Genomic DNA, 12,314 nt, shown 5'->3' with positions numbered 1-12,314 from the left:
TTATATGCTCGGCGTTAAAAGTGATATCCAATATGACCAATAATATCCAATTACCAATCGATCCCAAAAATATATGCTGGATCAATCGACAAACAACATAGACACCACGTAAGAACATAGAACATCCTACAACCATTTTGAATCTGTTTTAGGAGCCTCTTTGATCTGCAAAAATATAAATAAAATGGGAGCACATGCTGCGTTCAATCGAACCCACAATTTCCTGAAACATTGACGAAATCACCAAAATATGTTTGGAAAACAAAAAAAAATCAAACTTGCTCCTACTTCATTCAAACAATCCTTTCGAAATAATAAGCGAAATACAAGAAAACGGAGCGCATAAGAGAAAAGCTATTTAAGTTTCAAAATTCATTGCGATGTCCTCACTGACAAAACAATAATAGTTAACTAAGCATCATCATCAACACCATCTATCGCTCGATTAAAGAAAAAGACCCATTTAGTAGAAAAAGCCGAGTACTTTGCCGCCTACGTTCTTCCTCCGAGCCTCTTCGTGGTCCATAATCCCTGCCGAGGTCGTCAGGACAATGTAACCAAACTGCAAAATGAATCGATGTTATTTTATACTTTATGAAGTTTGAACAAGAAAATCAAAACAGGAACCATCTAGCCTGATGCTGATTTGAATCTTTATGGTCTTTTTATCTTATTGAGACCACGTTTTCCCCAGTAATCATATCGCACGCACGATTCAATCAGCAATATTGTTTAAACCATGCTTTTCCCGGATTGATCAGTTTGGCCCGCAGAGTCCCATATATCTCAGCCAAAAATAGGGAAAGCGATATCTTTTTGCTAAATGATCTCATTATTTTTTTCGTCTTCTACTGTTCTACTGTTATAGTAATTATACTATGACCAGCCTTTATCTATATTAAGAAGTATTTTTCTATTATAATAAAATAGATTTGTACAATCTATCTACCCCCTTTTTTTCCAAGGAACTGACCTGACGGGAAGGAAGGAGCCTTGCGGTCCATGGTTCGATTTCTTTGACACCAATATCAAATCGAGGACTAATAACACCGCATTTGTTCAGCCTCCCATTCAACTCGACCACGATTTTACCAGCTCTGTGATCATCAACGTATTCAAACTCGCCAATATATCCTATAAAAAAGATGGTTTAAACTCTATCAGCTTTCAAACACTGGTAAAAACAAAGGTAAGATTATGTTTGGCTCTGCAGGGGCTTCCACAAGTATTCTTAACTCTCCAAAACAGAAGCATCGTGAAATTAGGCATTTGTTTAGCAAAACAGCTAAGCTTTTTCTGCTGCAGAAAGCTAAAATGAACTTTTGAGCCCCCAAATGCAGAAGCTCCAAAGTGAAGCATCCGCTGCTAATACAAGAAAGTTGTAGAGGAGATTCCAGCATAAAATAAAAGACTGCAAGTGCTTCTTTGAACAACTCCGTTCAAACAGCATCTCTAGAAAAGCTGCATTCAAGCTAAACAGGGACTAATTAATCAGCGGACACTAACCGTGCTTCTGCATGACGAGGAGGAACTTGATGATCACTTTTGAGGAAGGCCTAATCATGACCTGCCTCTTCCCGCGCTTCTCAGCATTGTACATGCTCTTGAGAGCATCATTCAGAACGCTCACTCTCACCATCCTTGCCTAGCCTGTAGAATTAGGAGAGAGAAAAGCAATGCATCAATAGGCGAACCATATATATCATTCTGCATAACAGACCCACCCTCTTTCCTACTACTATCTTCCATAAAATTTGGATTAAAGGCCAGAAATATAGCTAAAGGTGCACAAATTTATGACAAGGTAAGGCAGGGGCATTCTGTATATAAACGAAGATGTCAACCCTAAGTTGGGGATGAATAGTTGGCTTGAAGTTACAAATTCGAAACCAAAAAAAAAAAACTACATTATTCTTGCAATAACTCTCACCACATTCCAACATGCTGGCATGTGTGGGAGAGTGTGGAGAATGTTTTGTTCATTCTTTTTCTTTTTCTTTTCCTTAAAGACCAAGAATTTCCTTTGTTTAATTATTGACATCATCCAAATCTCTGCTGGAGGTTTCCAAACAAATAGGGACAGAGCGGAAGCACAAAGTAAATGCACCGATCAATAAGTTTGATACAACTCCTCCATGAGGAATGCATTCATCTATTTACATAACAAAGATCACGTAACAGAAGAATGTAACAAAATAAAGTAGCATTAACTAGCAAAGCATATAAATTCACCTTAAAACTAAGCACATAATCAGATAAAAATTAGATATTTAATCAGGAAACTGATGGCATCCCCCAACCTAAGACATGATGATAATGAACAATGGAACATTCCCTAATTATGGGGATTCGCAATGAGACCTAAATTAAAAATGAACAAAGAGAGGGGCCATACGGCCATAGAATGCGTATAATTTATTATTTCAATTAAGCTATGAGAAAATAAAATGATCAGAAAAAGGGGAAAAAAATCCCCCGAGATGGTTCTGCTCCCTTTCCTCCTCAACTAACAAAGATGTGAATTTTTACTAACGAACAAACTTATTTGGATGATCATGCCACATGCAAAAGACATTAATAGTACATAAGTTAATAAACTAGGTGATCCAAAAGAACAACACTAAGCAATTCTATCCAAAATTTTTTTAAAAAAAACACTGCACATCACTGTAAATTTACTTAGATGTACGAAAACCAGTCTCATTTTCGCACTTTTGAAACCCTATCTAGAGGAACACCATCTAGAACGATACAAGTATATAACTCGACAAAACATTTGGGACCAATCCAATAAATCGGTCATAAAAAAAAAAAAAAAAAAGAAGCAAACTAAACATCAAACAAAAGATCCATGAATCGCTAAGAAATATATGACGAGCATAGATCAAGAGAAACGGAGTGGCAAAGGTCGGGATCGAACCTTTTGGAAGGAGAAGGTCGAAGAGGCAGTAACAAACCCTAGCTTGGCGCGGAGAGGGAGAGAGAGAGAGAGAGAGAGAGGAGAATCGAGGAGGCGTTTATAATTTTACGGGTTTTTGTTCAGAGGAGGATACTTTTGTTTATGACCGTCGGATTCTCATCCGACGGTTCAAATCATCCCTATGGCGTTTTGCATTGCGGTTGCCCTAGATTCGTTCCGATGCATGATGAGCGATACGCACCAGCGAGTATAAACGAATAAAAAGACGACACGTGCTCAAGAAAGTATTCCGTGGGCCGCGGTGCATGGACCGGGGTCTTAAACACTCGATCATAAAGATAATAGGGTTAATTTCGTACGTATCCCTACAAACATAATAAATTATAAATTTATCCTTATAAAGTTTAATTTTCATATGTTATTTCTATGAAAATTCTGAAATTTTCAAATATGTTTCTGCCGTTAGGATCTGTTAGAAAAAATTAGTTAACCATCGGTAAAATATTTAACCCTAGTTACTTAATGAGATGAATCGATATTTTTACTTCTTTAATTAATAGTTGAAATTTTTGGAGAGACGTATTTATAATGATAAAAAGGTTATTTTATTTATAAAATAAATAGTATTTTAACGGTAACAAATCAGAATAATATATTTAAAAATATTATGACTTTTGTAAGGCAACATATAAAAGTTGACTGAAGTGATAAAAATTAATGATTAATATTCAAAATTTCAAGTTTAAATCTAATTTTATATTTTCAGCTAAATTTTTTTCTAACAAAAAGGAAACAGCAGCTTACTACTACTCTCTCTCAGAAAAAAAAAAAAAAAGAAAAAGAAAAAAAAAGAAAAAGAAAGAGTAAATAGAATCACTTTGGTAATTTGGGCACTTGCCCCGAGTCTTATTTGTGAGTTAATGCTGAGGCCAAAAAAAAGGGGTAGAATAAGCATTGTTCGTCGCTAACAAATTGGTCTCAAATTTAAATCCTAATTGATTCACATTTCTAGCTAAATTTATTTCTAAATGAAATAAAGAAAGCGAATAGCATACTACCTATCTCTAAAAAAAAAAAAACAAAAAACAAATTGGTTCGTGAACTGATCGTCCCTAGCCTGTAAGCTTTTAATTTACAAAAAAAAAATAAAAATTCATTTTGGCATCTAAAATTTATAACACTGTAAGTTTTGTTACATCATAAATATAGACCTCTAGGTAATTTTTTATTTTTTATTTTTGAGAGAAAGATAGCATGCTACCCGTTTCGTTTATTTTATTTATAAATAAACTTAGCTGGAAATGTGAATCAACTAGGATTCGAACTTGGGTCTCGAGTACCAACCATCAAGTTTTTTTGTCACTTGCGCTAGGGACGGTCGGTTGTAATTTTTTTTAAAAAAGTTAAGGATCATGGCGACTGCGGGCCAGCCACTCAATAGCTCCGTTCCCCATTTGAACTTGGAATATCAAAAATCGATCTCTTAGCCAAATGCGTTGGATACTATAAAGAAACCATTAATATATCCTTGTATATAAGCATCAAAACATGTGTTCTCCATGCAATCAAAAAGATCTCACCTGTATGACCCTTTTATACACCATTACAAAAAAAAATTTGCATTTAGGGATGTACTAGAAATTGAAATTGCATCTCTTTTGTATAATTTGGTGTGGTATGTTGTGCCTTTTTCTCCTAAAAGAAACCGTCATCGTAATCATAACCATCCTACACATTACCCACGCACACTAACTTGCTCTCTTGCGGCTCTTATTCGAGAAAGTCTACTGTACAATAGTTACACTACATCATTATATCCAATTAATTATATATTATTTAAAAAAGTACAATAAAAATACTTTTATGAATGTTGTGTATGATAGATGAAATTTCAAAACTTAAACACGATTGATCGTAGGCATCATATCAGCTATGTGAGTATTGGTCTTTACTACGCATGCATGGGTGAGAGCTACGTGTAACCGCCCGTGACTAATCCGACGTGGGCCCCATTCCCCCAACACGCACGCGCACATTTTGCACGTGGCATTATGTAAAATTTATAGTTCCTTTAAATTAAAAAAAAAAAAACTTTTTATGCACGTAATGGTGTATAATAAGTATAATAATAATAACAAACTTATCATATAAATATATCCCAAACCCGATATATTAATTGGTTTTTATTATTCCAAGTTAGCTCCAAATAAAATTGTCACGATAATTCCTGTATTGATTAATATATATATATATATATTGAGGCGATGTTAGTTATTGAATTTTAGTTACTTGGACGTACATACGCGCGCAAACGCTTCGGTTATTATGGTTTTGTACGTTCCCCACGTGAACAGTTCATAAATATGCATAAAATATAAGTTATGTATGTATATTAACTAGTTTTAGAGATATATCTTAAAATAAAATTTTAACTACTTTTTTATTTATCAAAACATCTTTGGAAACATATAACCATTACGTTATTCTCCATCAACAATAATGGAGAGGGGCAAGGAGATAGCCAAGGAGAGACCATCGGAAAAGAAGAACGTAAAAGGAAAGGAGAAGGAGAAGGGCAAGGAGATAGCCAAGGACAGATCAGCGGAAAAGAAGAAGGAAAACAAGGCGGGACACCAGTGCGCGTCATCCCTTTGGCGTATCGAGGATCCTGCAGGCGCGTCATCGGAAAAGAAGAAGGGGAAGAAGACAGGTCATCGATGCGAGTCATCCCATGGGCGTAACGAGGCTACAGCAGGCGAGTGCTGCGCTTTCACGACTTCGGCGGGTGCTTCGGTCCCAGGGGTGTCGAGGAGTAGTTTTCAGCTATTGACACTGAAGCCCAACTCGATCAAGGTTGCCCGAGTTACTAAGGATACTCTCGCGGGCAAAATTAGCATTGATGGATGTTCAACTTCCAAGAGGGTGGGGTGGGCGGATCAGGCTGGTTGTGCATTAACTCAGACCATTAACTTCCAACCTGGGGAGGCTACACCCATTACGCGACCTCGCGACACATCCCTGAGTCACGGAAAGAGGAGGTCTGACAGGGATTGCGAGAAGCCAAAACCAACCTTGGCAACTGGTTTAAAGAGGACGTACAAGGAGGCACTTCTTACTCCCAAACCGAAATCTACAGAACTCCCTCGACGTTCTGTAAACTACAACACCTTCCCCACCCTCCCTGGAAGCATCTCTTTCAGAAGGAGGTGCTACAGGTGCTTGGGTACCAATCACAGGGCGTCCAACTGTCGAGCTCCCTTTCGGTGTTGGAGGTGCTACAAGACTGGTCACTTTGCAAGAACCTGCATGGAGCGGCTTCCGATGAGTGTATACCGAGCCATGCGCGCTCGACCCTCTTACCTCAGCGCCTTCGTTCCGTTGACGGACGATTTCCACACCCGTCAGAATCGGTGCCGCAACGCTATTCTGGTAGATGTCCTACGCCCTAGAAACCTCGGCCATTTTCCACAGGAGTCGATAGCAAATAAGCTGGCGAGTCGCTTCAGGGGCTTCCCTACTGATTTTCATGTGGCCCGGTATAGCGAACGCGACTTCATTATTTTTCTACCGGAATGGGTCCCTTGTGATCAACTTCTCCGTAGAGAGTTTCTTGCTCTGGATGATCTCAGACTCCAGTGTTTTCCTTGGAGGCCATGGAGTGGTGCACGCAGGGCGCAGCTGACTTACAACGTGTGGATACGGCTCGTAAGCCTACCGTACGAGTGCTGGTCATCCCGTACAGTGGCCGCGCTCGTCGGGGGTTTTGGCCGATTCATCCGTGCTGATGATTTTTCGGTTCGCATGGTCGATCTCACGGGGTACCGCTGTCTCATCTCCGTGAATTATCTCTCTGACATTCCGGAGAACCTGGAAATTACCGTCGGCGACTCATCACTCTCAGTGCTTATCCAGCTGGAGCGATGGGGTCGTTGTGAAGGTGTCGACCCCGCCAACCCGCCCAATGAACGGACCGACCAGCATGATCCGCGGCTGGCAGGCCCCGACGCTCTGGGCCGCTCAGGTGGTTCGGTTCGAGGGCGACGGTCTTCAGCCGGCGGCTCCTCCAATTCTGATGCGTCCTGGTACTCTTCGGAAATCCGGGATAGGCGGCGTGCTGTCTTCCCCCCTGGTGGGACCACACAACAGAAGACTTCGCCCGCCCCGACAACGTGGATAGGAAGGCACGATGAGAAGACGCCATCAGTCTTTCCGGCGATCGAGGGGAAGAAGCTCGGTTTCGGCCCGGTGATCATCGGAAAGCGTAACGTAACGGACCAGAATTTGAATTCAACGGTTGCTGACGTTGTCTTTTCGGCGTCAGTTGTCAAGGACACCACTTGGATCGACCTGTGGTCAGGAGGCGCCCCCCTTCACAGGCTATTCTTGGAGATCTTCTACCCCCAAGCTGGACTGCTGACCTCGCATGGTGGGATGGAACACTCATGGTTTTTGTCTCGGAAGTCTCACCCTGAAAGGTGGACTAAGGATGGAGCTTGTATTTATTTCTCTACTTGGGATAAGCGAAGGAACATTTACTCGCTGATTCTCCTATCTTCCTCGATCTCCGAGCCAGGTATTTTCTTCTGCATGCAGTGGGCCTTCAATTACTGCCTCTCTGAGACAGATGGTTTGGTGTCTACCCAAGTTTCGAGGACCTTAGGCCCCAACAGAGGTATGAGGCTAACTGGTTTTGGATCGGGGCCCGTTACTGAAACTAGGCCGGGGCCCAGCGATTGTAACCTCATCCTTGTGGCCGTATGGGGCCCCCTCGGATTTAAGGTGTGCTTGGGCGTGTCAGGGGCTCACAAATTTCAGCCCCCCCGTGGAACCCGAAAGGCTCTGGACCCGACACTCTTCTCACAGAGCCCATCTGGCGACCTCAAATTAATGGGCTTGTTTCTCTTTCCATGGGGTACGCCCGGTGTTCTCAAGCGGCACGACGTGAGACTCAATCGGCGGGCCCCATCTGGTTCTCATAAGGTGCAGGGCCCGACTGGAGTAGAAAGCGCGGGGCCCTTCGACAGCTATGTCGGTGTTCCCAATGGTGATAGCACTCGGGGTCCCTGCAACCAGTGGACATTTTTACCTCTAGACCAGATGGACCGAGCTGTAGGAGCGGGTGCCAAAGTGAAAATCGGAAATGCCCTTTTGGGACCGGGGTTGGGGCTCCCGGGGTTCATGAGTCGAGAGCAGATTGATGGAGGAGAAGGTGCGGCGCACACGGATGGAAACGACGGGCCGGGGCCCTACTCGACTTTGGTCGGCGGTGAATTCGGAGCAACCAGCGACTCTCGATCGTCTTCCTACATGGCCCCCCCTCTGGTCGGAGAAGACGGTTTCCCTCCGGGAGAACGGAACGGACCGAACAGATCAAGTGTGCGGCTCCTCTCATCGGCGAAGGTTTCGGTGCTTGAGCGAGCGAAGCGTCGAAAAGCTATTCTCCTGGAGGGGGTAAACAACAGCTCGAGGGCCCTCGCGAGCAGGTGGAACAGCAAAAAGGTCGCGTCGAAGAGTGCACGGTGTGGGGTGAAGCTCACGGAGAGCGAAGCAAAGGAGCTGCACAAGTTCCTCTTGCGCGGATGATTAGCTGTATGGCTGGAGGCTGGGTTTGGTCGTATTTTCGGTCGCCTCTCGTGTGTGTCGTGTTGTTTCATGTTTAATATTATTACTTGGAACGTTCGCGGTCTAAACGATCCGATCAAGCGTCGTGGAGTCAAGTCTGTCGTGTCGAAATATTTTGCTTCGGTTGTTTGTATCCAAGAATCTAAAGTCGATTCGGTGTCTCGATCTTTCCTTCGATCGTGTTGCGGCTCGAGTTTTGACAGATGTCACTTTATCCCTGCGATGGGGGCGTCTGGTGGTATAATTACTTGTTGGAACTCTAAATTTTTTTCATGTTCGGAAATGGTATGTCGCGACTATTCGCTCACTCTATATTTGAAGCACTCGGACACCGGAAAGTGCTTCTACCTTACAAATGTATACGGTCCACCATCCTGGGATGGAAAAGAAGACTTTTGCTCGGAACTCATCTCACTCAGTGAGATCTGCGCCAACAATTGGGTTATATGCGGGGACTTCAATCTCACTAGAAATCAAACAGAGCGAACAGGATGTTCGTGGAGCACTAGAACGATGTACATGTTCTCGGACCTAATCGCGAAACTGGGAGTCATCGATCTGCCCATTACTAACCAGAAATATACTTGGTCGAATATGCAGAGTATACCGACCCTGGCCAAGTTAGATAGGTTTTTGGTATCTACAGAGTGGGACCAAACTTATCCGCATAGTAGGGTCTCTGCTCTACCCAGGATTACCTCCGATCACACCCCGTTAGCGCTCGCAACTGGGACCTTTCCCATTCCGAGAATGTTTCGGTTTGAGAAGGTCTGGCTCTCTAAAGTGGATTTCTCCAATAAAGTACCAATCTGGTGGAACGAGATCACAAACAAGGAGTCGGCTATCCTCACTCTAACGGCGAAACTCAGACACTGCAGAAACAGGATGAAGGAATGGTGTAAGACGGATTTTTATAGTATCTCTAACACTATTAAGTGCCTCCAGGAGAAAATCCGAGCTATCGATCGACTAGAGGAACAGACTATACTGCCCCAGGTAGCTCAGGATAAACGGGCCGACCTCAAATCACAATTGCAGCTCATTCTCAAGGAGGAAGAGATCCTCTGGAAGACGAGAGCGAAACAGCACTGGCTTAAAGAAGGTGACAGCAACACGAAGTTTTTCCACGCGGTGGCCAATGGACGGAAGCGGAGCAATGCGATTGACTTTGTGGAAGATGATACGGGCAGACATCTCCATAACAACATTCAAATGAGATCCTATTTTCTTCAAGCCTTCAAACGTTTGCTCGGGAGGACGGAGGAAGGTCCGGCTTCTTTTGGGGTTTGGGATGACCTCTATCGTACGGGCGTTCTCTCTGACCCAGACGCCCTTACTAGCCCGATTACAATAGAAGAGGTCAAGAGGGCTACTTTTCAGCTCAGTAGTGACAAGGCCCCTGGATCTGACGGCTTTTCCCTCATTTTCTTTCAAAAGTTCTGGGAGACTGTAAAGGAGGACATATTTAATATTTTCACAGATCTCCAAAATAACGTGCTCTTTACGGCACCAACAGATTACGCATATGTTTGTCTAATCCCTAAAAAGGAAGGAGCTTGTAAAGTTTCTGACTTCCGACCGATATGTCTCTTGAACGGAATTCAAAAGATCATTTCTAAAGTGCTGGCGAACAGACTGGCGTCCATACTACCGGCGATAATATCTCCATCTCAATCGGCCTTTCTGAAAGGTCGCATTCTGGCTGACTCGTTTGTAACTGCAAGTGAACTCCTCAACTGGTGTGCAAAATCCGGTAAGGAATGCGTTAGTGTTAAGGTTGACTTCGAGAAAGCTTACGACAGTGTAAGTTGGACATTCCTGCGCAGTATAATGAGGTCACTTGGATTTAGCGAGAAATGGTGGAACTGGATTGAACAGTGTATCTGTAACGCTAAAATCGCGGTTTTGGTAAACGGTAGGCCGACAAGCTGGCTGAAAACAAGGAAGGGGCTAAGACAGGGTGACCCAATCTCGCCCTACCTCTTCATCATAGTGGCAGACGCCCTCGCTAGAATTACAGAAGCGGCCACGAGTAACAACTTGCTTCAAGGAATTGGCCCCAACATAAATTGCCAGACAGTAATTCTTCAATATGCGGACGACACGTTATTCTTTTCTGAGCCAAGGAAGTCGGCAATGCGAAATCTACTGTTCCTCTGGAAGATGTTCAAATGGGCCTCTGGACTCAAGATAAATATGAATAAGACGGAACTAGTATACCTGGGTCACAATACCAGAAGAGCGAACAGATTAGCAGATATTTTGGGGTGTAAAGTGGGCAAGTTACCTTTTCGCTACTTGGGGCTGATGCTCCATATCAAATCCCTTCGGAGGGAAGATTGGGCGCCGGTAGTAAATCGTATAGAAGCACGTATCGAAGGGTGGAAGGCAAAACTGCTTTCCTACGGGGGGCGAATGGTCCTGACCAACTCGGTGCTATCGAACCTCCCGTTATTCTACTTCGCTATATTTAAAGCGCCAAAATGGGTGCTGAACCGCATTGAGACACTGAGAAGATCTTTTTTTTGGAAAGGCTGTACTAAAATTACAGGGGGCGCATGTCTTGTTAGATGGAAATTGATATGTAAAAGTAAAAAAGAAGGAGGACTTGGAATTAAAGAGATGGAAGCTATGAACATGGCTCTATTGACCAAATGGTGGTGGCGTTTTTTCAACGAGCCGCAATTGACATGGGGGAGGTTGATTACATCTTTGTATTACTCCAGAAGGAGACCGTTGCATGAGGGAAGAGCTTTCAGGCCCTACTCCCAGTGGTGGCGAAGCGTGATGTCATGTAGAGATGTGTTCAAAACGGGCGTTTCGTATGTGCTCGGGGACGGTACGAATATCAAGATGTGGTCAGATATTTGGATCGGAGAAAACCCTCTCAGTACCCAGTTTTCAGAAATTCGTTCCAGAATCATAAATAAGGAGGTCACTATTTCACAATGCTGGAATGAACAAGGGTGGAGATGGAGATATATAATCAGAAGAATTGATAGAACGAACAATAGTGAAAGTCGGAGACAGATAAGGGTGCTCAAAAACCTGCTCAGCCAATATAGTCCATCGAGTACGCCAGATATAATCAAGTGGAGATGGACTGCTAACCAAATGTTCTCAGTAAAATCCCTCTATGACTTCATCACTGTTGGCGGTCAGATAGACTCTACACACGATCAGCTATGGAGGATAAGAATTCCGGCCAAAAACAAAATATTCATGTGGATCCTCCTTCGTAAGAGATTACTTACAGCGGACAGATTGATCCGTCGAGGATGTGTTGTCGATCAGTACTGCATTTTTTGTGCAATATCCCCAGAAACATGTGATCACCTCTTTAGAGAATGTGTCTTCGTCAGATACCTTCTAGTCCGCACCGGAAATTCAGATAGAAGGGAATTGGAATCAGGGGACGTTCGCGGCTTATGGACGGAGGCAGTGAACATTCACGATGGAGTTTTGCGGACAAAAAGTTTAATCCAATTGGCAGCAATATGGTGGGTGATATGGACGGAACGCAACAATATCATCTTCAACGACGCGCGACCCAATGCTTCCCAGGCTCTCGAACGGGTCACGAGCTTGATCAAAAGTTGGACCGACGTCCATTAGCTATTGACCGTGCCCCCCGTATCCAACTTTTGTTGGTGTTTGTGTTCGTTCCTTCTTTTACTTTTTCATTTTGGTACGGATACTTCTATTACTTGTTTTTACTTCCTCGTTTTGTTGGTTGTCTCCTGTTTTTGCCCGGCTCTCTAGGAGGCCTTAG

The 12,314-nt window shown here is 43.2% G+C and overlaps 1 protein-coding gene across 1 annotated transcript; it reads right to left on the bottom strand.

Annotated features, from left to right (window-relative positions):
- LOC109718972 (40S ribosomal protein S15a) lies at positions 177-3,067 on the bottom strand. The gene is made up of 4 exons (XM_020245487.1): positions 2,921-3,067; positions 1,507-1,650; positions 974-1,134; positions 177-562 (listed from the first exon to the last, which is right to left on the bottom strand). Exons 2-4 carry the CDS (start codon positions 1,637-1,639, stop codon positions 464-466), a joined length of 393 nt encoding a protein of 130 aa, XP_020101076.1. The 5' UTR covers positions 1,640-1,650; positions 2,921-3,067; the 3' UTR covers positions 177-463.

The sequence above is a fragment of the Ananas comosus genome, linkage group 12, assembly GCF_001540865.1.
Source record: "Ananas comosus cultivar F153 linkage group 12, ASM154086v1, whole genome shotgun sequence".
In the NCBI taxonomy this organism is placed as follows: Eukaryota; Viridiplantae; Streptophyta; class Magnoliopsida; order Poales; family Bromeliaceae; genus Ananas; species Ananas comosus.
This window is presented reverse-complemented; position numbering and strand designations above follow the sequence as displayed.